This window comes from Chiloscyllium plagiosum, chromosome 14, assembly GCF_004010195.1.
Source record: "Chiloscyllium plagiosum isolate BGI_BamShark_2017 chromosome 14, ASM401019v2, whole genome shotgun sequence".
NCBI classification, from domain to species: domain Eukaryota; kingdom Metazoa; phylum Chordata; class Chondrichthyes; order Orectolobiformes; family Hemiscylliidae; genus Chiloscyllium; species Chiloscyllium plagiosum.
This window is the reverse complement of record NC_057723.1, coordinates 50,092,106-50,115,850: the sequence shown is the minus strand read 5'-3', so window position 1 is coordinate 50,115,850 and position 23,745 is coordinate 50,092,106. Positions and strand designations below refer to the sequence as shown.

Here is a 23,745-nt window from a genome sequence, read left to right as displayed (position 1 = left end):
TTGCAATTGTACCAGCCTCCTCCACTTCCTCTGGCAGCATTTATTCCATATTTTATAGCCACAAGCACAGACAAAGACATTATCAATCACATTCTTGCTTAAAAATGTCAGAAAAAATATATCATAAATTTGCCTTTATTGAATAAAGATCTCATGAATTAAAGCTATATTAATATTATCTTTTCTTATTTGCCTAGAGTTATTTGCAAAGGAAGTACTTGAACAATGAATTACAGTAAGAAAACAATTTTACAAGCATCTTTATCTTTTACTTACAAGTTTTCTGTTAAATTATCCTCTTCATCATAGTCATCTAATCGAAACCTCTCCTGTATTACTTCCTCTGATGAAACTTTCATAAAAAGATTTTTAAAAGGTTCACATAGACATCTCAGCACAGACTAATGACACAGGAATTTAATTGCTCTATTATATTAAAATATTCTTTTTAAATAAAGATTTTCACCATTGAGGCAAATGCAGGTCAGAAAATTTCATATGCATTTGCAGTCGTGAAAATTATCAGTGTGGCTCCAACATATATGTGTGCTGGATCTGCTTCTAAAACTTTGTTAATATGTGTAATTTTCTTGCATAGTTGGATTGTATGTACAATAACTTTGGAAGCAAATGCAGAACTCTGAGGAAGAATTTGTTGGAGTTTTTCAAAGGAGTTCTACACAAGATAGTCTTTTCATGTTCAGTTAGTTACTAAAGGTCTGTTATTCTTGAGAACAAAAATAGAATGATATAATGAAAGATTAACATGCTTTCTGTCCCACGTACGAGAGAATTCCAGCTCAAGTTTTGATTCTGAATTATAGAGATGTGAGATCAGTCCCACATTCAGGATTTGAGTACACAGCTTATGTTCAGTACTGGGTACTGCAGTACTGTGGACATGCTGTTTTAACGATGGCATCCAAAGGTAGGTTTGCTCGCCTGTTCGGGTGGTTCTAAAAGATCACATGAAAGCTACAAAGAAGTCTTTTTTTGTGTGTGTACTCATCTAACACTAAATTATTATTTATTTTGTTTGTGGAAGATCTCTATATAAAATAACTGATAAATTTTCAAATAAAACAAAAATTGCTGGAGAAACCCAGCAGGTTTGATAGCATCTATAGGGTGAAAACAAAGTTAAAGTTTGAGTCAGGTGCTTGTTTGTATGCCACTGCTTCCAGACCTGCTGACATTTTCCAGTTATTTTTGTTTATTGTTTCAGATCTCCAACTGCAGACCTTTTATTTATATTCCATTTTTAACTTATACAGGTGACTGAACTCCAAACATTGATATTTTGACAATGACGCACTTTAGTGTGTCACAAGGACATGAACAATACATGAAACATACAAGCTTTTTTCCTTCCAACTGAAATGAGTTTGGACATTCTGTACCGAGTTATAAGGTGAAGTAGGTGTTCAGCACAAAACTCTCAATAACTAGGCTACTGTTAACAAGAAATAAATAAAATCAGTTGTAAGGTTCAAATTGAAGTGGTGTGGGCTGTGGGAAAAAAATGCAGTTGAAGAGCTTTTATGATTTGAAATTTTAAAAAACATGGAGTAGGAATTAGTGTTATTGACCTCCCAAATATATTTTGGGAATGAATGGCGAGATGGCTACAATGATTATAATGAGATCAACCAGGTGGACTCATAGAGTGTGTTTTCCCTGATTGGAGCTGTTAATCTGATCCAATCAAGGTGCCCTGGCTGACAGGTATAAATAGGAGCGCTGGCATCCTGCTCACTCTGAGAGCTGGCTCTGAGGGAGCTGGATCAGTGCCAAGGACTCTCCACATGTAAATGAAAGGTGACTCGGTGATGGGATATCGGCCTTTGTGAAGTTATTTCAGTGGCTATGAGAAAAAAGCACGCTTCTGAAGAAATTTATTTCAACATTCATCTTTGAGTTGGAGTAAGCATCTCTGGCATCATGGTGTTATTTGGGAAGCTTGACTCATTTGATCTTGCCCTAGAAGACTGGGCCTAGCATATGGAAAAAAATTGTTATTTTTACCAGGCAAATGACATTGGGGCAGATGAAAAGCAACGAGTAATTCTCTTGGCAACTTGTAGACGCACAGCTTTTTTCAGTTATTAGGAATCTAATTGTCCCTGATGCACCATTTGCTAAACCCTTTGAAGAGCTGACGGATTTAGTTAAGGAATATTATGAGCCCCAGGCTCCTCTAATTCTGAGACGCTATCAGTTTTACTTTGCAATTCGAGAACCAGGGGAATTTGTGTCGGGATTTTTGACTATGTTAAGGCAATTGGCAGAGGCATGCGATTTTGGTTTAACCTTTAATGAAATGCTGAGATCATTTGGTAAGTAGGATTAATGTAACCATGCAAAAGCCTACTAGGTTAAGCCCAACTGGGCTTCAAACAGGCAATACAACTGGCTTCATCACTGGAAAATGCAGCAAGTGGAGCAAACAAGTTTATTGGAGATTCCGATGGAAGTGGACACCCTTGCCAGTCTGACTGAGCTTCTGGAGCACCACTTGAGTGAAGGCAATTGCATAGTCTCACTCAGGACATACCCTGAATAGAGGGACTCGAGGTCAGCCCGCAGCAAAAGCCCAAAACAAAGCCAACCCTCAACCAAATGCTTAAAATTTGTTTCAGGTTCCAGCCAGCAAGCATTGTAGTTGCTGCCAGTATGCAGACCTGAGACAGCTAAAGAGTCCCACTAGACTTAAATTGAGTAAGAGAACTCATAGGCTGGTATCCGGAAGAGTACATACCCTGGGATGTCAACCAACATCTGAACTTATCAAAATAAACATCCAACTAAATGGTCACCTTCTTCTAATGGAGATTGATACCTGCACGGTCGTTTCAGCGACTGCAAGACGAGTCGTTAACAAACTTTGCTCTTTCTGCCGTCCCTTAAGTTTGACAAGACATCAACTAGACCAAGAACCTACAACTGGGAACCTTTGCAGATTAAGGGTGCAACTTCAGTTCCAGTCTCTTGAGAGAAGCAAATGATTCAATTAACACTGATTGTAGTAAAAGACTTGGGCCCAAGCTTGGTGGGACGAAATTGGTTGAGATGGATTCACCTAGCCTGGCTCAACATTTTTCAATTAAAAGATAGCTGCCTGAGTGCAGTCCTAATGACATACCTGGACACTTTTCATTAAGGTCTAGGGACTATCAAAGGAGCCAATGCCACTTTGCATGTTGATTAGAAAGCAATTCCATGATTCTGCAAAGGCCTGCCCAGTGCCATTTGCCTTAAGAGCAAAGGTAGAAGCAGGAAGCAGTAGACTGGAAGGCAAAGGAATCATCAAACAGTACAGTTTGAGGAATAGGCAGCCCAGGTCCTACCGATAGTTAAGCCTGACTGGTTGGTTCAGATTCGTACGGATTTCAAACAAACAATAAACTGCTTTTTGCAGCTGGATAAATATCCAATCCCTCACATAGAGGATTTATGTGCAAAGCTGGCAGGGGGACCTTCCTTCACAAAGCTGGACATAAGCAATGTATACTTTCAGTTGTGGTGAGATGAGGATTCCCAGAAGTATACTACAATTAATACCCATAAGAGTTTGTCCCAATGTACAAGACTGTCATTTGGAGTATCGTCAGCCTGTGTAATTTTTCAATGGATGATAGAGAACATTTTACAAGGTATACTCCAGGTCATCATTTATCTAGATGATGTGTAAATAACAGGGAAGACCAATAAGGAGCATTTAGAGAACTTGGACATAGTTCTTAGACATTTCTCCCAGGTGGACGTAGGCCTTAGAGGGGAGAAATGTGTGCTCCAGGCACCCCAAGTGACCGACTTAGGCCACAAAGTCGACAAGACCAGTTTACACCTGTTGGAAGATAAAATAAGGACGATCAAAGGTACCCTGGCCCCACACCTGAACCAAAGCTTAGGTCTTTCTTTGGGCTGGTGAATTATTATGGAAAGATCATACATAACCTGGCTTCCATCCTGGCATCTTTGCAACAACTTTTAAAAAAGGGTCGGCCTTGGAAATGTTTGTGTAGCCAAGCTATCATTTTCAGGGAAGTGAAGAAGCAGGTATCATCCTCTAAGTTGCTGGTTTCCTATATGATCGCAAGCAAGATCTGGTACTGACATGTGATGCCTCCCCATATGGCATCGGGACTCATTGTTAGCTCAGGGGTGACCCACTGCAGATAGATGTCCCCAACTGTGTATACATCCATGGCTTTGGATAATGCAAAGCACAAATATGCCCAGTTAGAGAAGGAAGGTCTGGTGGTTATATTTGGAGTCAGGAGATTCTACCAATACTTTCACGGATGTAAATTTGTAACAATAATGGATAACAAACACCTGTTAGGTCTACTAAAGAAGACAAGGCAGTGCCACCCGTAGCATCAGGCTGAATTCAGTGATAGTATCCAATACTATGTGTGTATAATTACAAATTGGAACACCATCTGGGAGGCCAAGTAACAAATGCACAAGTTCCTAGCAGATACAGCACTGGTGGTACTGGCACTGGAAAAGTCCATGACAGTTTTAAATTTTCTGGATACATTTCTAGTCACAGCTGACAATATGAGACGTTAAATGCAGAAAGATCCAGTCCTGGCAAAACTGAACCAGCTGATGGTAATGGGAGAAACCAAAGGGCTGTCACAACCAGAGCTGAAACTGTTTTGAAATTAGAGAGACCAGATCACAGTAGAGGATGGCATATTATTACGGGAAGCAAGAGTGATTTGACCATAAAAAAGGCGCTGCAAGATATTGGCTGAACTCCACCAGGTTCATCGAAGGGTTTCCAAATGAAGGTATTGGTGAGACATTATGTCTGGTGGCCAGGATTGAATTCAGACATAGCTGCAAAGAGATAGGGTAGTGCCCAGAGCACCAACAAGGACAAATATTATCGACAGCAGTTTTGGGAATGGCCGTATAAACCCTGGACTCGGTTATTTATAAACTATGCAGGCCCTCATTGGCTCTATGTTCTTAGTCATTGTAGATGGCCACACAAAGTGGCTAGACATATATGGAGACCATTTGTCAAACACAGAAACGATGATAGAAAAACTGCACATTTTTGCAATGCACAGGTCCCCATAAGCATTCGTCACTGAAAACGGGCCATCATTTAACAGCAGTGAATTTGAGTATTTCTAAAGTTGAATGGTATTTTTCATATAAAGACAGCTCCATACCATCCATCATCCAATGGTTTGGCAAAAGGTGAAGTCGAGACTTTGAAAGCAGGCTTAAAGAAACAGTCTACAGCTTCACTAGATAACAAACTCTCCTAGTTCCTATTTGATGATAATACCACTCCTCATGGAACTACAGGATTAGCTCCAGCAGAGTTGTTAATGGGGAGGAAACTCCATACCGCATTAAATCTGATCTTGCCAGGCTTGGAGGAAAAAGTGAAATGGCATCAGGAGCACCAATGCCTGATACAAGACTCCATGAAGCGAGAGAGACAGTTTACTTCAGGGGATGACATTTGTTGCAGGAACCATGGGAATGGCCCTGCATGGGTAAGAGTCATGGTCAATGTGAGGTCAGGTCCAGTGATGTATAAAATTGAGGCAGGGGTGACGGTCCTGAACAAGCAAGTGAACAAAATGAAAGGTACAAACTCACAAACAATGCAAAAGCAAAACGTGTCCAGCTCCTCGACAGCCTTTCCAATTGTTTCAGTACCTGTCCGTTACGTGTTGAAGATAGCTCCAAATCTGAGATGGACACAGAGGATGTTACTGTCTCTACATCTTTGCCTCCTGAAGTAGAGAATTAATTTCTTCCGAGATGGTCTGGGTGTAGGAGGTGAGCTACTGTGCGTTATATACTGCCCATATCAGAGGCAGAGTTGGAGGAACCTGACCTGGTGCTAAAACACCCCCAGGAGGAGCTACAAGATAAAGAACCAGCCTATGTCCTCAGATTCAGGGAGGGGCGGATGTAATGATTACAATGAGTTCAGACAGGTGGACCTCATAGAATAAGAGCCCCTGATTGGAGCTGTTAATATGGTCCAATCAAGGAATCCTGGCTGACAGATATAAACAGGAAAGTCAGACATCCTGTTCACTCTGATAGCTAGCTCTGAGGGAGCTGGATCAGCATCAAGGACTCTTCATGTATAAACAAAGGGTGACTTGGTGACAGGATACCGGCCTCTGTGGAGTTATTTCAGTTGCCACTTAAACTAGGCATTACATGTGCAAATATAACAAATAAACTAATGCCTATTTTAGGCTCCCTCTGGAAAACTGAATTATTTCAAAAGAGGCAGCTTCAGGGTCTCTTTGCTCTTGATTCTTCAGTTGTCACTGTGACCAACACAACATAAATTGTTGAAAAAGTTTTGGTAATAATAACATATAAAAAGTACTGTGGAAAAACAATACTAGCTCAACTGTGCACTTTCTTGTTGACCCGTCTAATTTTTCCATCTCATTTTATTGTTTGGACTTAACATTGGGCGTCTATCCATGTGCCAATCTGATATTCACTGAGTTCAATTCAGCCCAATAGTGTTGACAGCTCACCTAAATAAGGTAATGTTATTAAGGCTCGAAGCCTACTTTTGAATTAGCTTCAAACTTCCCAGTCCAGGCACACAATTAAGCTATGTTTTCAGATGTTGCATCCAAAAACATGTACCATTTAATTTATACATCATGATTCAGCTATGACAAAACCTTACATTAACTGGTTTGTTTGATTTCAGAAATGATATAAAATTAATATTTATAGACTAGCCAAACAGATAAGTATTTGGTAGCACTATACACACAATAGGCATGATAAATAATGCAATGCTTTTTCCACCCTAAAATTTTTCAAACTGAAGTAAAAGAAAACTTAGTCAGTAATTTCAAATTATTTTCTTATTCTATTATAGAATTTCCTTTCAAATTCAGCCAAGATGATTTCTGTGGTACATCATTCTTCCATGAAACAAGTTCTAAATAAAAATAACACAAAGTCAAGAACTGATGTCTAGATTTTCTTAAACAGAGAAGTGAAAGACTTATTTTGCATATTATCATATCATAGCTATAGGGCAGAGTTTTGTCAGCTCTTGAATGATGTGGGGCCTGGTGAGAAAGTTGGGAAAGTTACTTAGGACGGTTAATGAGGATGTTTTTTATGTTGCCAGAAAAAAGTCCCATTGTCCGACCAAGTCTTGGACAGCAAATCATGATTCCCACTTGTGACCTGCAAGAGGCCTGTCCGCATGCATTATCATCTCACCACTAGTTAATCTCACCTCATTAATCTGCAGTTTATAATTCTCCCATTCATCTGATAGAAACTAATGATGTTTCCTGACATCAAAGGCAGAGACTATTCCTGGCAACCTCGCCACTTTTGCTCCTCTGAACATTCATCTTGAACACCAGGCACTAACATCTCAGGACTCTCTCCACAGGCTAGAAGTACGTACAGCCCCATCCACAGGTTTTGGCACCTAACACATACCAGTCTCACTACTCCCTTATGGCACATCTCTGATCCTCATGCAGCGTGGCCCTGCACTTCAATGCTGCAATGTTACGTGCACCAACACCTATCATTGCAATGCCGATGCAAGGGCACTTTGCACACAGGGACAGGCACCCTTTACCTACTACAACATGCTTGGCATCCCTTTCCTGCATACGTTTCCTTGTGCTTTTGTGCTTTGTCTCCTCAGAGCTTGAAGCTTTGCAAGACTTCTACCTTGCCAGAGTGATTAGTCAAGGGGTGGACATGAAGCTTTACACCATTGTGCTACGTAATCTCGCTCCCAGACCATATGCCTGCTGTGTACATGGAAAAAGCACTGAATGTGCATCAACCTGAGTAGCCATGTCTCAAATTATAAGGAGAGATGTCCTCAGTCAAGAGTGTCTGTCGTCAGTCTGGGGGCCCTGGTGCAGTAACTCAAGGGTTGTCTCTGATATCAGACTGGATCTTTGGCATGCTCAGTTTGTTGTTTGGGGCAGTTAAGGTCAGGAGGTTGCAATCCAGGGAGTGGACAAATGACTGCCCTGTGGTGGCATCCTTAAGTCACGTGAGACCATGGATCTGCGCCTGGGAAGCCTTGCTGCAATCTGTGTTGGTAGAGCAGTGTCTGTTGTGGCTGTACAGTCCCACACAGGACCGGCAGCCTCGGCTGCAGCAACTGCACTTGAAGGCGCTGTCCTCCGGCATTGTCTTGGTGCTGTTTGTTTGGTAAGTGCACTTTTCTTCAGCGGCAACCTCAGTTTCTCTCCTCCTCTTTTTAGACTTCTGCATAATTCCAGCCTCCAGCGAGGGCGATGACTTGCAATGTCCTCCCACCTCTCGATGTCCATGTTCAGTGACTTCATGTCTCTCTTGCAGACATCTTTGAAACAAAGATGGGGCCGCCTTTGTGCTGAGGCTGGTTCCCCGTACAGTAGGTCTTCTGGGATCCTCTCGTCTGACATGTGGTATACATGGCCCAGCAGAGATGGCGTTGTTGGAGTAGGATGAAGAGGCTGGGTATCTGGGCATGGGCCAGGCCCAGCCAGCAGAGACAGTGTTGCTAGAGCAGGGCGAAGAGGCTGGGTATCTGGGCGCCATCCAAGACCTCATTTTTGGTGACTCAGTCAGTCCAGGATGCATCTCAGGCTGTGAATGAGGAAGGCATTGAGACGTTGCTCTTGTCTGGAGTAGAGGCTCCAGGTCTTGCTGCCATTAAGCAGTGTGCTGAGGGTGCAGGCCCTGTAGATTGCAACCTTGGCGTGCGTTGTCAGCTTTCAGTTCTCCCAGACTCTTTTTGTCAGCCTGATGAATGTTGAGGCTGCTTGTCTGATCCATCTGTTGATCTCTGAGTCTAGGGAAACACTTTCTGTGATGATGGAGGCAATGTTTGTAAACTCGTGGACTACCTCCAGCTCATAGTTGTTGATGGTAATGACAGGGGGGTGCTCAACAGCTTGACCCAACATATTGGCCTTCTTCAGGCCAATGGTCAAGCTGATGTCCTGGCAGGCTCATGAGAAGCTGTCCATAAGGCGTTACAGTTGCCCTTCCAAATGTGTTGCCAGTGCCGCGTCATCTGAAAACAACACATCCCTGATGAGTACTTCACGAACCTTGGTTTTCGCTCTCAGCTAGGACAGACTGAACAGCCTTCTGTCCAATCTGGTGTGGAGGTAGACACCACCAGTTAGTGTTCTAAAGATGTGCTTCAGCCTGACTGCGAGGAAGGTACCAAGCAGGCGGGGAAGCACACAACCCTGCTTCACATTGCTGCGAATGTGAAGGCCTCCGAAGAAATGCCATCAAATTGAACATGTCTGTGTGGAATGACCGAACTATCCTAAGGAACCTCTGGGACAACCAATCCTGGTAAGGATTTTGAACAAGGCAGTCTCTGCTCACAAGGCCGGAGGCCTTCGGGGGCTCAATGAAGGTGACGTAGAGTGGTTGTCTTTGCTCTCTGCATTTCTCTTGTAGCTGTTGAAGGGAGAATGTCATGTCAATTGTGGAGTGTTCTGACCTGAAATCATACTGAGCCTCGTAATATACCCTTTTGATGATTTTCTGCAATCTGTTCAGGACCATGTGGGCGAAGACCTTCCCAATGATGCTCAGTAAATAGATTCCCCTATAGTTGTTACAGTCACTTCTGTTCCCTTTGTTGTTATATAGGGTGACAATGTTGCAGTTTCTCATGTCTTGCGGCACTGCTCCCTCTTTCCAGCACTGGCACAGCAGTGCATGCAGGTGGTTGAGCAGGATGCCCTTTGCACACTTGATGGCCTCTGATGGAATGCCATCCAATCCTGGTGCCTTCCCAGTAGGCAGGCTGTTGATTGCTTTCCTCAGCTCTTCAGCAGTCAGCAACGCATCTAGTTTCTCCATGACAGGCAGGCATTCCACCCATCTAGTCCGAGATGCTGTTTTCTCTGGAGTAGAGTTTAGAGTAATGCTCCACCCATATCTCCCATCTGCTTGCCTTTGTCTTTGATGGTCTTGCCTGTTATGGTTTTCATTGGGGCTGTCTTGCTCTGGGTTGAACCGATGGTTTTCTTGATCCCTTGGTACACTTCATGGATGTTACTTGTGTCAAATGATGACTTTATGCCTTTGCATAGCTGTAGCCAGTAATCACTTGCTCAGCATCCGGCTGTTTTCTGGGCCTTGCCTTTTGCTGTCCTTAACACTTGCAGTGTTGCCTGGTTGAGGTGGTGTTTGTGCTCTAGTAGTGCAATACGCTTTGCCTTGATGACAGCGGCTTGAGCTTGCTTCAAACCAATCCTGTGTCTTGCCCCATTTCTTCCCAAAGGCCTTGAGTGCAGTGCTGTGGATAGTGTCCCTGCCAGAGTCCCACCTCTGCTGAGCATTGCCTTTGGTGGGTCTACAAGGAGCGCATCTTCCAGTCACTTAATGAACTCTGTCACTTTGTCTGGTTGTTGGGTCTTACTGGCTTCAATGTGCTGCTTGCCTGGAGGCTTGGTGTAGTGCATCTTCTTTGTCTGAAGTCTGATCTTGCAGTAAACTGGAGAGTGAACCTTGTCGCAGTCAGCGAGACATGGGTATCAGGTGGTGGAGTCTGGTGATTATCAGGTCTATCTGGTGCCAGTGTTTGGAGTGGGGATGTTGCCAAGACACTTTGTGCTGAGCTTTGGTCTGGAAGTAGGTGTTGGTGACACACAATTCGTGGAGCATGCAAAGCTTGAGCAATCTTTGCCCGTTGTCATTCATACTGCCAATCCCACACCACCCCAGGCAGCTTGGCCAGGAGTCGTGGTCGGCGCCCACTCTGGTGTTGAAGTCGCCAAGCAGCGGCAACTGTTCCTGACTTGAAATCCCCTGTATAATCATTGAGAACTGATTATAGAACTCGTCCTTTGCATCTTGTGTAGACCAGAGGGTTGAGGCATAGATGCTGACAAGGTTGACAGGCCCGTCAGATGTGTGGAGTCAAAATGAGAAAATCCACTCCGTCCCGTTCTTTCTCGGCTCTACCACCTTCAGCAGCGGGTTCTCCATGGCAAAGCTGACACCTTGCTCTCTGGTTTCATCTGAGCCCTTCCCCTGTCAGAAGAAGGTATAGTTTCTCTCATGTAGGGTTCCCGATTCTGTGTGTCTCTTGGAGCGCTGCGATGTCCACTTGGAGTCTCAGCAATTCATTGTTAATCACTGCTGTCTTGCGTGTATTGCTGATCTCCCGAAGGTCATGTCTTTATACCAGTGGTCATGGTCTGTATATTCCAGCATCCTGGTCTGAGTGCTGGCTTCTTCCTTTGTCTTCTTGTTGAGCTTAGTGCAGTGTTTACAGGCCACAGTTCAGGTTACTTGTATCCCTAAGCCCCACACACCTAGTGGAGCGGGTGGACTGGGGTCGCCCAGGTTGAGGCGGGCAGTAGCTGTCCAGTGAGGCACAATGGCGTCTCCCTCCATCAAAAGCAACTCCTGGCGCCTCGCTCTATGCCAATTGAGCACGGACTTATAACTGGTAGACTGCTGCTTTCTGTGTTGCACCATCGTGGTGAGGCAATGCTGGAGTGTCCTCTCCAGGCTGCAGGCCTGGGCAAGGTGGTATGGAAGATCTGCAGTTACCCATGCAACAGGTCACTCCTCTCCACGCCACTGATGTTGTCCAAGGGAAGAGCAAGGGCCGATACAGCTTGGCACCAGTGTCTTTGCAGGAGTTGCCACAACGTGGTTGAAGACAACGTCAGACTGCCTTAGGGATTCCAGCTCCGGATTTGTCTTCAGGATTTACTCCCAAAGCCTTTCCCATAAGTGGGTATGGCCACAAGGCAGTGGAGGTTTGAAATCAGAGTTTCTCGACACCATCCCAGTAAAAACATCCCCTTCCCTCACCCCCAAGTAAAACATCACCCTCCCTCATCCCCCCAAGCAAAAACATCACCCTCCCTCACACCCCGAAGTAAAAACACCACCCTCACATGATGGCTCAGTGGTTAGCATTGTGACCTTACAGCACCAAGGACCTTGGCAATTATTGTGTGGAGTTTGCACATTCTCCCCATGTCTGCGTAGGTTTCCTCTGGGTAATCCAGTTTCCTCCCACAATCCAAAGATGTGGAGTTCAGGTGAATTGGCCATGCTAAATTGCCTGGATGGGTTAGGTGCATTAGTTAGGGATAAATATAGGGTAGGGGAATGTGTCTGGGTGGGTTACTCTATGGAGGGTCGGTGTGGACTTGTTGGAGTGAAGGACCTGTTTCTTTACTGTAGGGAATCTAATCTAATAATCTAACTTGTTGAGAGTGTCTACTGAAAGTCTCTCACCAACCCCCCAGTTAAAAACATGCCCCTCCCTCACCACACCCCCATCACAAATCATATACTTCCCTAACTAACCTTATACCCCCCACCCCAACACACAGCAGTGGATGATGTGACTCTGGATGGAAAGAACCCTGCACGTGGGCTCCAGCAGCGTTGTGAGGAAAGGCTGGGATCCGGGGCCTAAGGCCTAGTGAGCAGCTCAGGGACACAGGCCAGACGCAGGGCTTTGTCTGTGGCGCCTGGCTGTGTGGCCCGGGAGTTCAGCTGGACATGGCCGCTCGGTGTGGTCTACCCATTTGCAGAAAGGATTAAAGACAACAGGAAGTTCCATATTCATAACACTCACTTCATGTGCAAGCCCTGTGAGTCCAATGTAAAGATTTTGGGAAGTAAGTGGGACAGCTGCTCAGTCATTGGTCAGGACTGGCTGGCTTAATAGGCCAAGGAGGCGCGGGCCACCCAGAGTTCACCCATCAAAAGTCAAGGGTGGGGTCTAGTGGGTGGCTATCAGGGATCACCATTGCAGGAGGGAAGTTAGGGGACTTAGTTGTGGTGATTGGACCTTACAGGTGGTGATGCTGAGGGAATAACAATTGGGAAGTGGGGCAACTCAGCATAGAATGGAGAGCTGATTCCACATTGAAAGGACAGTGGTATTACCGGAGTGTTGGAGTGTTTGACAGTTGCTGGCACACTGGTTTTATCTGGGAGGGGGTGGTGCAATGCACTCTTATATCTGGCAACGTTTACTCAGCTTATTCTGGAGTTGGCGGGGTAAAGTGAGGAGACAAAGGTTTAAATTGACAGGTTGGGTAGGTAGATGGGGACTTCAAAGATTATGGATTCGAAGGAGAGGCTGGTGAGGAAGGAAATGTGTAACTTTTAGGGGCTCACCAAGAGTAAGAGGCTGAACATGAGATACACTGCAACAAAATTACACAGACACTCATACAGCAAAGGTAAAACATATCTGCAAACAGTAAGGGCTATTTAAACCCAAGACATTAATCCACCATGTGGAGTACATATCCTGGCTCAAAGTACTCCTGACCACAGCATGCTATATGAGGAATCAATCCCATTGATGCCCATGATGCCCAAGCAATGGGTGGCACCCTGGAGGGATTCACACTTTTTGTCAAGGTTGTAAGCATCTTTCAAATTCACATATCATACCTTGGACTATAAAACATGAACTGTGGCTGGGTTGTGCACCTCTGATCTTATAGTTGTAGCTTGACAGACATTCGCTTACAGGCTTGATGAAAATTGAACATCTATTAACAAATGTGACAACGTCTTTATAGTTAATTATCACCGATATGCCCTCAGTGGGCTTTCTTCTTTCTTTCCATCCCAAATCTCACTGCAGTCTTGGGATCCACAGCCAGGGCAGAGTGGTACTTGCTGGCCTTGAAGATTTGATCCCAAGTGCACTTGTAATGAGACGGCGCAGGTATGCTAAGTGTGTTCTGTCAGAAGCAGTGCATCCTCCATGTCTTGAAGTCCCACAGGGTTGAGGGTGGCAGCAGGATGGAGATGGAATACTCAGTCATTTCTGGAGTGTCTTGAAAGGAGACTTCAGGTGAGCCTCTTTGAGGTTCCTCCTCCAGCTAGCACTACCCTGTCTCTTTATGAAGAACGGGCACCAGGAATGATATTCACATCTCCCTGTTGTTTTGCTGCTGGAGCTGAACATCCAATGGCTCACATAACGTAATATGCAGGTTTTTGTGCATATCCAGCAGACTCTGAGATTGTTGGATCTGGCTCTCCATTGCAGCTGCCAACTTGTCTGTGGAGGCAACCAGACACTTACATGCCTGAGTCAAAACAGTGCCAAGAGCATTGGTGCAGTCCTGCCACCTGTGTGCCAGCAGATAAACCTGCTGTTCCTATGTCCTGTTTGTTCATTTCAATAAATTTGTTAAACAAAAACAGAAATTGCTGGCGAAACACAGCAGGTCTGGCCTCATCTGTGGGAAGAAAGCAGAATTAACATTTCGAGTTTGGTGCCCTTTCATCAAATCTGGAGAATGTTGCCAGTAATTTCTGTTTTTGTTTTAGTTTTTCAGCATCGGCAGTTCTTGGTCTAATTGGAACAAAGTTGTTAATAGTTGTCACCTCATAGTCCTCTCTTGTCTGGGGCTGAGCTTTGCTGTGAGTGCCAATTAACGATGGCATATCCCACTCAATAACTTGTGTTGATGTGGTGCTCATTTGCACACCAGCATGTGCTCTCAACTCTAATCTCAGTGACTCATCAGTATCTGAGCTGATGGAGATTACAGTAGGCACCTTTGCTGATGCTTCCTCTGGGGTATCTCTGCTTAATTCCTGAGAGGTTAAGGAGTAGATGTCTTGTACTGCTGTCCTCTTGGCTGCCAACATTGCTTATTCTATTCATACCTCAGGAGACAAAAGAAAGAATGCAATGCCAGCAAGGGATGGATGTCTGGGCATGTTAACAATCCATTCACTGGGATAGTAATAGGAGATTAGCACAATGATGGACAATGGTTCCTACTTGGTTGTCAGGGTATGGAAGTTTAGGCATCTTCACATGACCAGTCCTAGTCAACATTTCAGAGGGCCAAGATCCTCTCTTCTTATGGGAGGTCAGAATCTAAATGTTAGACACCCCACCACCTGATTCTGTTCGTCCTATTACTGGCTGTTTTCTCCTGAAATAAGACAAAGGGAGGGAATGAATGAGATAAAAATGGCTGGCATCTGATAAGGCTAGTGCAGATAAGGAAAAAGTGGTGAGGTGCCCTGAGTGAATGTGTAAGCAGTGCAGAGTCCATGCGGAGTTAGTGACCTGGAGGTGGTCGCAGGTTCAAGTGGTGACAGTGGGTCAGCAAAGACGTTGCATGCAATAGTGGGAGTGGTAGAGCATGAGACTTTGAGAGATGTGGGTCAGTAGCAGAGTAAGTGTGAGGTAGGGGAGAGAAGATGGCTGCACTTACCAGACAAAAGAACAAAGGTCATTGACCTTCTACCAACACTGCTGGATGTTAGTCTGAACTGTGGAGGCTAGTTGACAACTTCAGACAAGACTGGCAGGATTTAGTTTGTTACCTCCTTTGTCCCTTCTAGAATAATAGGACAGCTTTCTTCTGCACCAGGTCCCTGTCTACAAAGTGCAACAACACCTTCCCCTGATCTGCCATGTCTGGGTCAAGATATCAGAAACATGCAGGGCAGCTTCAGACTGCTGGCATTTGATCAGGAGCACAAGGGGTCTTTACAAGATTATGCCATTGCTAGGATTCTAAGGATATCTCAGCAGTGGCAAGCACTTCTGCCTATAGTGAGTGATAGAAAAGTGAGCAGGGTATCATAAGTATGTGGTGCATAGTTAATAAGGCAAGTTTGGGAAGATACCATGAGAAAACTCATCTTGCTTCTTGGAGAGAAGCTCTCTCTAAAGTTAGCCAAAATGGGCACATAGCTAATTTCCAGTAAGATTGAGCCCATGATGAGGAATAATTTGGCTGGTTGGTTAGTTTTCTATCATCTAGTTTACAATTTTTAATTGATGCAAATGAAAGAAAAATTTGTAAAAGCCATTAACAAATAAGCAATCGCTGAGGAGGTAGAATATGGGAAAATATTCAGTGGATGTTTTTCTAGTCTGGTTTTATGATAGAATATTGAATATCTGAATTGAGCTTAATACCACCTGTTCTCAAAAGCAGACTTCATTCTGATTGCAGAATCTATATTGGAACATCACTGATAATTTTCTCAATATAATATCTGATAGAAAACAATAAAAAGGGGACAGTACCCACCCAACAGAATATGCCAATAGAGATATGATAATTTAGATAATTAGGTTTAGCAGACATGCGTGGATTTCTTCGAGGAGAAAGTGAGGACTGCAGATGCTGGAGATCAGAGCTGAAAATGTGTTGCTGGAAAAGCGCAGCAGGTCAGGCAGCATCCAAGGAACAGGAGAATCGATGTTTAGGGCATGAGCCTGTTCCTTGGATGCTGCCTGACCTGCTGCGCTTTTCCAGCAACACATTTTCAGCTCATGCGTGGATTTCTGTCAACATTGCTGTTTGATTTTCGATCTCCAAATTGCTATTCTGTTTCTGCTCAGTTGCTGGGGGTTAGGGTTGGTGTGGGAGAATGGTTTCTGGAGTGATATTGAAATCGTGCTGATTAGGCAATGACTCCCAAAAGAGGTGACAATCTCTGCACAATATCTAAGTAATCTTTGTAAAGATATTATTGATGAGATTTTGACAGTAATGGCACACTATTATTATCAGTAAGACACAGTCACGTCTTGTTAGAAATGCACTCAATCGTGGGATAATAAAGGTTGGACAAACTTAATTAGACTATGAATATTTAGATACATATATTTGAAATCAGTTCATGTAGTTGACCCCTACATCACAGCTAATTTCCTTTACTACTGGAATTATGGTCCCCATAGCAGGCAAGAAACCCTCCAAGAACTTGCCAGAATGAAGTAAATTAGAATGATTTCCTAATGTTCATTATAGTTAGTGGTGTGTAGACCATCATTTTCATTAACTGTCTTATTTACACCAAAATGAAATGCCATTTTTCTGCACTGACCCAAATGATGTTCAGATGACACTGGAGTTTTAATAAATATATCTAACATAGATAAGTACAATATCTTACAGTCTTGTGTCATTCTTCAGGATAAATAATGTGACCTTAACTATTGCCGGAATTATCATTATCTAATTTTTTAAAAACAACCATGGAACTGCTCATGATATACCTCAGCACTGAACACATACTAAATCTAACCACAAAAAACAACAGCAGGAGAAAAAGGACAATGTGAGAAGTAAATTTTAATATTCTGCCATATTTTTGATTGGAAAATGAACCAAACAATGTAATATTTTTGTCACATGTTGGCCATTGATTACTTCTCTGCAAACCTGACTCACTCCCTTGGTATGGTGCTGATAGTGGCAGTGCTTGTGGAGGGGTCAGCTGCAATCACATCTTCTGAAATGAAGTAAGGATTCAAGAGAGTAGGATATATATTGTCACTAGCTGCCGAATTTGCACCTTGACTTTGACTATATTCCATTTCTGAATAGACCAGGTTAGTTGTTTTCATGGACTGAATGGAGGGACAGGCTTGTTCCAAAACCTCATCAGTGACAAGGCTAACCACAGAACTAATATCTTCACTAATTTGACTCAAATTTCGCAGTATGGTTGTGTGCATCTGTTGCAGGTTTGTATCTAGTTGTTTGAGGCCAACATAGATAGCACCCCATATACTGGACAAATCTATCTCAAGAGCATTCTGGATTTCAGTGAGGCCAACCTTGAGAGCAGTCAATTGGTCTGCCATTCCATCCCGCAAGGCATTGTGCAAGTCTGCAAACATCGAAGCTTGTTTGTCTGCAGTACCAGACTGGTCAGCAACTTGCAACTTTGCCATGTTAAGCTGCTCTGTTGTATGGATGCCAGCAAAATTAGCGTGCATATGAGTTTCAAGATCAGCCATGGTGGCTTGTAGATCCCCACTGACTGAATTCTTAGCCTCTTGAAGCCCCAAGAATAGAGCCTGAATATTCAGATCAAGCAAATCATGTGGCACTACAACTTGCATCTGATGACACCTACGTAGCCTTGTGGATGGTCTGGAAACTGCTTCCTCCACCAGCTGTGCTACAACTGCTTGTTCTGAGGTGACTAGTTGCATTGATCGGTCCTGTGGCGGAGGTGACGGTGATGTTTCTTGTGCTCCTCTGGTTGTTGTCTTGATGCTTGATCTGGCTGGCCTCTCCAGCACCGATGGGACTGGCACATCTGTTCAGATAGAAAGAAACAAGTATGAAGCTACTATTCAGTCAGCTGCAGATGAAGTTGTTTCCTCTGAACTTGAAAAACACCATCTAAAACGGATTATCTGGTGATAAGAGGGAGAATGATAGGTGAAGCAATCTGTTATCACTAACAACAGGTAGCCACAGAAAATGCTGTTCAAGGTGAAGAGAAGAATATGGTAATGATGAATGTTTAGATCTGATTATGATAATGACTGAGGAAGCGTATTTTGGACATGGTTTCATGTAATATATATAGGATGACGATGGCATAATGGTATTCTTGCTGGACTAATATTTCAGAAACCTATGTCCTGGGGAGCTGAGTGCAAATCCCATCATGGCAGATGGTGGAATTTGACTTCAGTAAGATCTGGAATTAAAAGCCCAAGGACAACCATAATTGATTGTCAGAGAAACTCATCCGGTTCACTCATGCCATTTAGGGAATGAAAGCTGCCATCTTTGCCTGGTCTGACCTACATACGATGTCATCACCATCCAGAAGACATAGTGTCACAAAAGTATATAGTCAACATTGACTCTGGAGCCCATGAAGCCTCAAGGCATCAGATTAAACATAGGCAAGGAAACCAGCTTCTAGTTATGTTGTACTACTTTCACTACCAAGCGCCCCAAAAAACAAAAAATTGATTAGGTAAAGATTCTATATTGAATTTGGAGGTAGCACGGAGAGTGGCAAAGACACAGCATGCACGATGGGTGAGGGACTTCAATATCCATCACTGAGTGGCTCAACAGCACCACGACTGAGAGAGCTGGTTGAGTCCCAAGGATATACCAATGAGACTGGGCCTGTAGCAGGCAGTGAGAGAACTTGTGAGGGGGAGAAACATACTTGACTTCATGCTCAGCAATCTGTCGGCTGCAGATACATTTCTCCATGACAGTATTGGGGTAGGGTGTGGTGATCTCTTTATAGACATAGAGACAAAGTCCTGCCTTCACATGGAGAATATCTTACATTGTGTGGCTCTATCACTATGCTAAATGAGATGGACTTGAAACAAATCTAGCAACTGAAAACTAGCATCCATGAGGCACTGTAAGCAGCATCACTGGCAGCAAAATTATACTCCAACACAATCTGTAATCTCATGGCCTGGTATATTCCTCACTTTACTATTTCTATCAAGGTTGGTTCATTGAAGAGTGCAGAAGATCATGTAAGGCATACCTGAAACTAAAGTGTCAATCTGGTGAAGCTATAATACAAGACTACTTGTGTGCCAATCAGCATGAGCTGCAAGTGAGAAACAAAGCTAAGTAATCCCACAACAAGTGGATCATATCTAAACTCTGCAATTCTGCCACATCCAGTCATGAATTGTGGTGGATAATTAAACAACACACTGAAAGAGATGGTGCCACAGATTTCCCATCTGTAATGACTGAGGAGCCCAGCATCAGTGCAAAGATAAGGCTAAAGAATTCATGAACCTGTAGCCAGAAGTGCCAAGAGGTTGATCCAGCTTTTTCTGGAAGTCTCCAGTATCATAGATGTCAGTCTTCAGCCAATTCAATTCACTATATATGATATCAAGAAATAATTGGATGCCCTGGCAATTGGCACTTACAAGATTTCCACAATAGTAATAGAACTGGCCATGTCCATCACCAAGCTTTTCCAGTACAGCTGTAAAACTGCCAGAGAAAGAAGTAAAACTGCCATATTCCTGAGGATATGGCAAATTGTCCAGCTATGTCCTGTACATAAAATGCATTACAAATCTGACCAAGCCAATTACTGCCTCATCAGCCTACTCTTGATCATCAGTGAAGGTATCATCAATAGTGCTGTCAAGCAACATTTGCTCAGAAAAGGTCTGCTCACTAACATTCACGTTCTGCCAGGGCCACTCAACTCTTAGCCTCATTACAGGCTTGGTTCAAACATGGCTGGGAATTTGATTTCTATCATGTTACTGGAAGGTTACTAATTCCTTGTCAGTCAGGAGCCTTGGTAAAACAGAGGGTAAGTCAGAATGGTGACTATCAACTTCCCCACAATGAAGTGGGAAGCCATATAAGTCCATATAAATTCAGCTTCTTTTACACAAATAACAGAATTATGTTTTGTATATTTATCCATTTCAAAATAAGTATATAAAGGATGAAAGTAAAGATAGTAATTAGAAACAAGGAGTTATATATTGGAAACAAGGAGTCATATTATGTAAAATCAGGCCTGTCTGAGGAAGATCTGAAGGACCCTGTTTGACTGTGAAACATGCTGGAAGGGCAGCTTCATGAAAAGGTGAACTTCAAAATATACTAATAGCATATAGCCGCAAGAATCAATTGATCAGATTGTCAACAGGTGCTGTGATCAAGGCAATAACTGCTTGTTTGGTTGAGCTGCTTGAGCTGATAATGGAGTTAGTCATAGCTTCAATGCCAAATAAAGCCTTTCAATAAGACTTTATGGAGCATAAGAAGGATCACTATATTGACACACGGCTTAAAGATGTTAGAAAATACAAAGTCATTTGGTTTAATAACATTATCTGCGACCATTGTGTGCAATTACCAGCACTGTTGTGGTAACCAGGACACAGAAAGTATACAAACCACGTAAATAGCACAGTAACCTGCACCTAATCCAAAGCTACACCGCACTTAAAAAATCTTTGCAAGCTTGTGGTGGAAGAGGACTTTGGACTTACAATTGGAAGAAATCTAGTTCCAGAGGTATAATCAGAGGTTACAATAAGATACGACCAAACAAAATGCATGTGCAGTATTTTGGCAGCAACAACAGATAGCACGCCAGAATCACATGTTGATGCAAATTTAAACATGAGGTTAGGGGAAAGACAGTCAATAGTGAAGATTGTGGGCGGCACGGTGGCACAGTGGTTAGCACTGCTGCCTCACAGCGCCAGAGACCTGGGTTCAATTCCCGCCTCAGGCGACTGACTGTGTGGAGTTTGCACGTTCTCCCCATGCCTGCGTGGGTTTCCTCCGGGTGCTCCGGTTTCCTCCCACAGACCAAAAGATGTGCAGGTCAGGTGAATTGGCCATGCTAAATTGCCCGTAGTGTTAGTTAAGGGGTAAATGTAGGGGTATGGGTGGGTTGCGCTTCGGTGGGTCGGTGTGGACTTGTTGGGCCGAAGGGCCTGTTTCCACACTGTAATGTAATGTAATCTAATCTAATCTAATCTAATTCAGATCAGAGAATTCTTCAATCAGAAAACAACACAGAAGACGCAAGGATGACGTCAAAACTTGAGGCTTTTGCTATGATCAGTGCTATATTCCTGATGTAGTTAGCAAACGTCACAGCAAACGTCAATACAAGGAAAAATGTGACCATCTTAATATTCAGATGCTATGATTACAATGCTAATGTCAATGCTACGACACACAACAATCAAAGTAATGTGTGCAATGGGTCATCCGTTCATTACATTGGTTAAGTGATTTTGAAATGTAGCTATGGCAAGTCTGCAAGGAAACTACAAGTATACTAACTGATGGACACAAGCAGGCCAGAATTGCCAGTTACTGTTATTTGTGGAACTCAGCAAGGAAACTATATATGAGATGACTCCCGCACCAGTCATGGTAGAAGAGTCCAAAGTAATCATCCTGATCATGATTTACATCAGATATACTCAGAGAGATTTGACACTACAGGAAACCTCAGAGATGATGTAATACTGCACCATAGAGAAGGTGAAATCCCATTAGAAATCTCCTAGGAAGAACAATGTGCAAAAACAGGAGACCATTAGGACAGAATTGGATGTCATAGAGCATAATGCATTATTGTTGTATGAATTAGCACACTGACTAATGCAGCTTCATCACATTTATAATGAAAATAGATGGCATAAACCTGGCACCAAACATGGATATTCGTTGATGTACTTGGCAGAAAGATTTCAAGAAATCATTATTTGCAGGATAACATCTGGATCAGGCTTATTTTAAGTGTTACCTTTTGAGTTACCTATTTATCAGGATCTGTTCCAGCTGTGAATGAACAGAGCTAAAGAATAGGCTCCTGTATGCATTTCCAATGATTTTGTGGTGCTGGGAAAATCTGAAAAAGGGAATAACCTAAATTTATGCTCTTTCAAGGTAGCAGCTCATGGTAAAAGAATCATTTTCACCAGCAAGAAATACCAGGTGAATGTGGGTCAGATTAATTTTCCAGCATTATTTATCTGATTTCCAAGATCCATCCTGATCCAGGCAAAATTGAAGATGTATGACACATGTCTCCTCCGCAGGACAGAGAACTTTAAGAATTTCCTCACATTCTTTAAATTTTTAACAATGTCACCCAATGTCACCAACTGAGCATCAGCACTTAGAGAGCTTTTATGGATTGTTCTGTATGAATAGGAAAAAGGTGATCAACATATGTCTGAGTTATTCTAACAAGCATTATCTAAAGAAATATTTGTTCTACAATACTAAAGCCAATAGAAGAGACAGTCTTAGAGATTCACACATCCTAAGAGGTTCAAAACATGCTTTATTCAAGTTGGGAAGCCAATCATATTTAATTCCAAAGTCTGTTGCATGTGCAATCCAATTATTTGAACATTGAATACAACCTCTCTGGTTTTCAGTATCCCCAAGTATCTAATTGGCAAATAATTCATTATGGAAGCTAATCGCAAGTTACTTTACACAAGCCACTGACAAGTTCACCACCCAGACTACAATGACTTTCAAGAAATATACAGAGACACAACTTTAAATTCCTTTACAATCTGAGTAGCAAAATACTTAGCTACATTAGCAACACTGACAAGGCTTTCTAAATCTGAAAAATAACTGCTGGAATCAGAATTTTCCTTCCTGATCTGAATTCCTGGGCAATTGTGTTCTGTTGAAGAGTTTCAGGTACAAGAATGCCTTGAAATGCAAATTCATCTCTGTGCAGTCAATAATATGTTAGCAAGCCTGAGACTTTTTGCATCATCTCAGGTCAACCCCCTGCGCCCACACCTCCTCCCTCATCTCGATCCAAGGCCCCAAAGGAGCCTTCCACATTCATCAAAGTTTCACCTGCACATCCACCAATGTCATTTATTGTATCTGTTGCTCCCGATGCGGTCTCCTCTACATTGGGGAGACTGGACGCATCCTAGCAGAGTACTTTAGGGAACATCTCCAGGACATCCGCACCAATCAACCCAACCGCCCCGTGGCCGAACATTTCAACTCCCCCTCCCATTTTGCCAAGGACATGCAGGTCCTGGGCCTCTTCTACCACCACCCCCTCACCACCCAATGCCTGGAGGAAGAACACCTCATCTTCCGCCTCGGAATACTTCAACCCCAGGGGATCAAGATGAACTTCACCAGTTTCCTCATTTCCCCTCCCCCTACCTTACCCCAGTTCCAACCTTCCTGCTCAGCACCATCGTCATGACCTGTTCTACCGGCCAATGTTCCTTCCCGCCTATCTGCTCACCCTCCTCTCTGATCTATCACCTTCATCCCCACCCCCATCCATCTATTGTACTCTTTGCTACCTTCTCCCAAGCCCCACCCTCCTCCCATTTATCTCTCCACCCTGGAGGCTCCCTGCCATCATTCCTGAAGAACGGCTTATGCCCGAAATGTCGATTCTCCTGTTCCTTGGATGCTGCCT

The 23,745-nt window shown here is 43.4% G+C and overlaps 1 protein-coding gene across 4 annotated transcripts in view; it reads right to left on the bottom strand.

The window, feature by feature from the left end:
• LOC122556712 (E3 ubiquitin-protein ligase TRIM8-like) overlaps positions 1-23,745 on the bottom strand; it is a 100,129-nt gene that overhangs the window by 5,389 nt on the left and 70,995 nt on the right. For 3 of the 4 annotated variants that reach the window (XM_043703780.1, XM_043703782.1, XM_043703781.1), the window contains one exon: positions 17,099-18,093. In XM_043703780.1, the coding sequence (XP_043559715.1) occupies positions 17,213-18,093 (881 nt within the window). In that variant the 3' untranslated portion in view covers positions 17,099-17,212. Of the gene's footprint in view, positions 1-276; positions 353-17,098; positions 18,094-23,745 lie in introns of those variants that run through there. The other variant, XM_043703783.1, reaches the window with a different exon arrangement.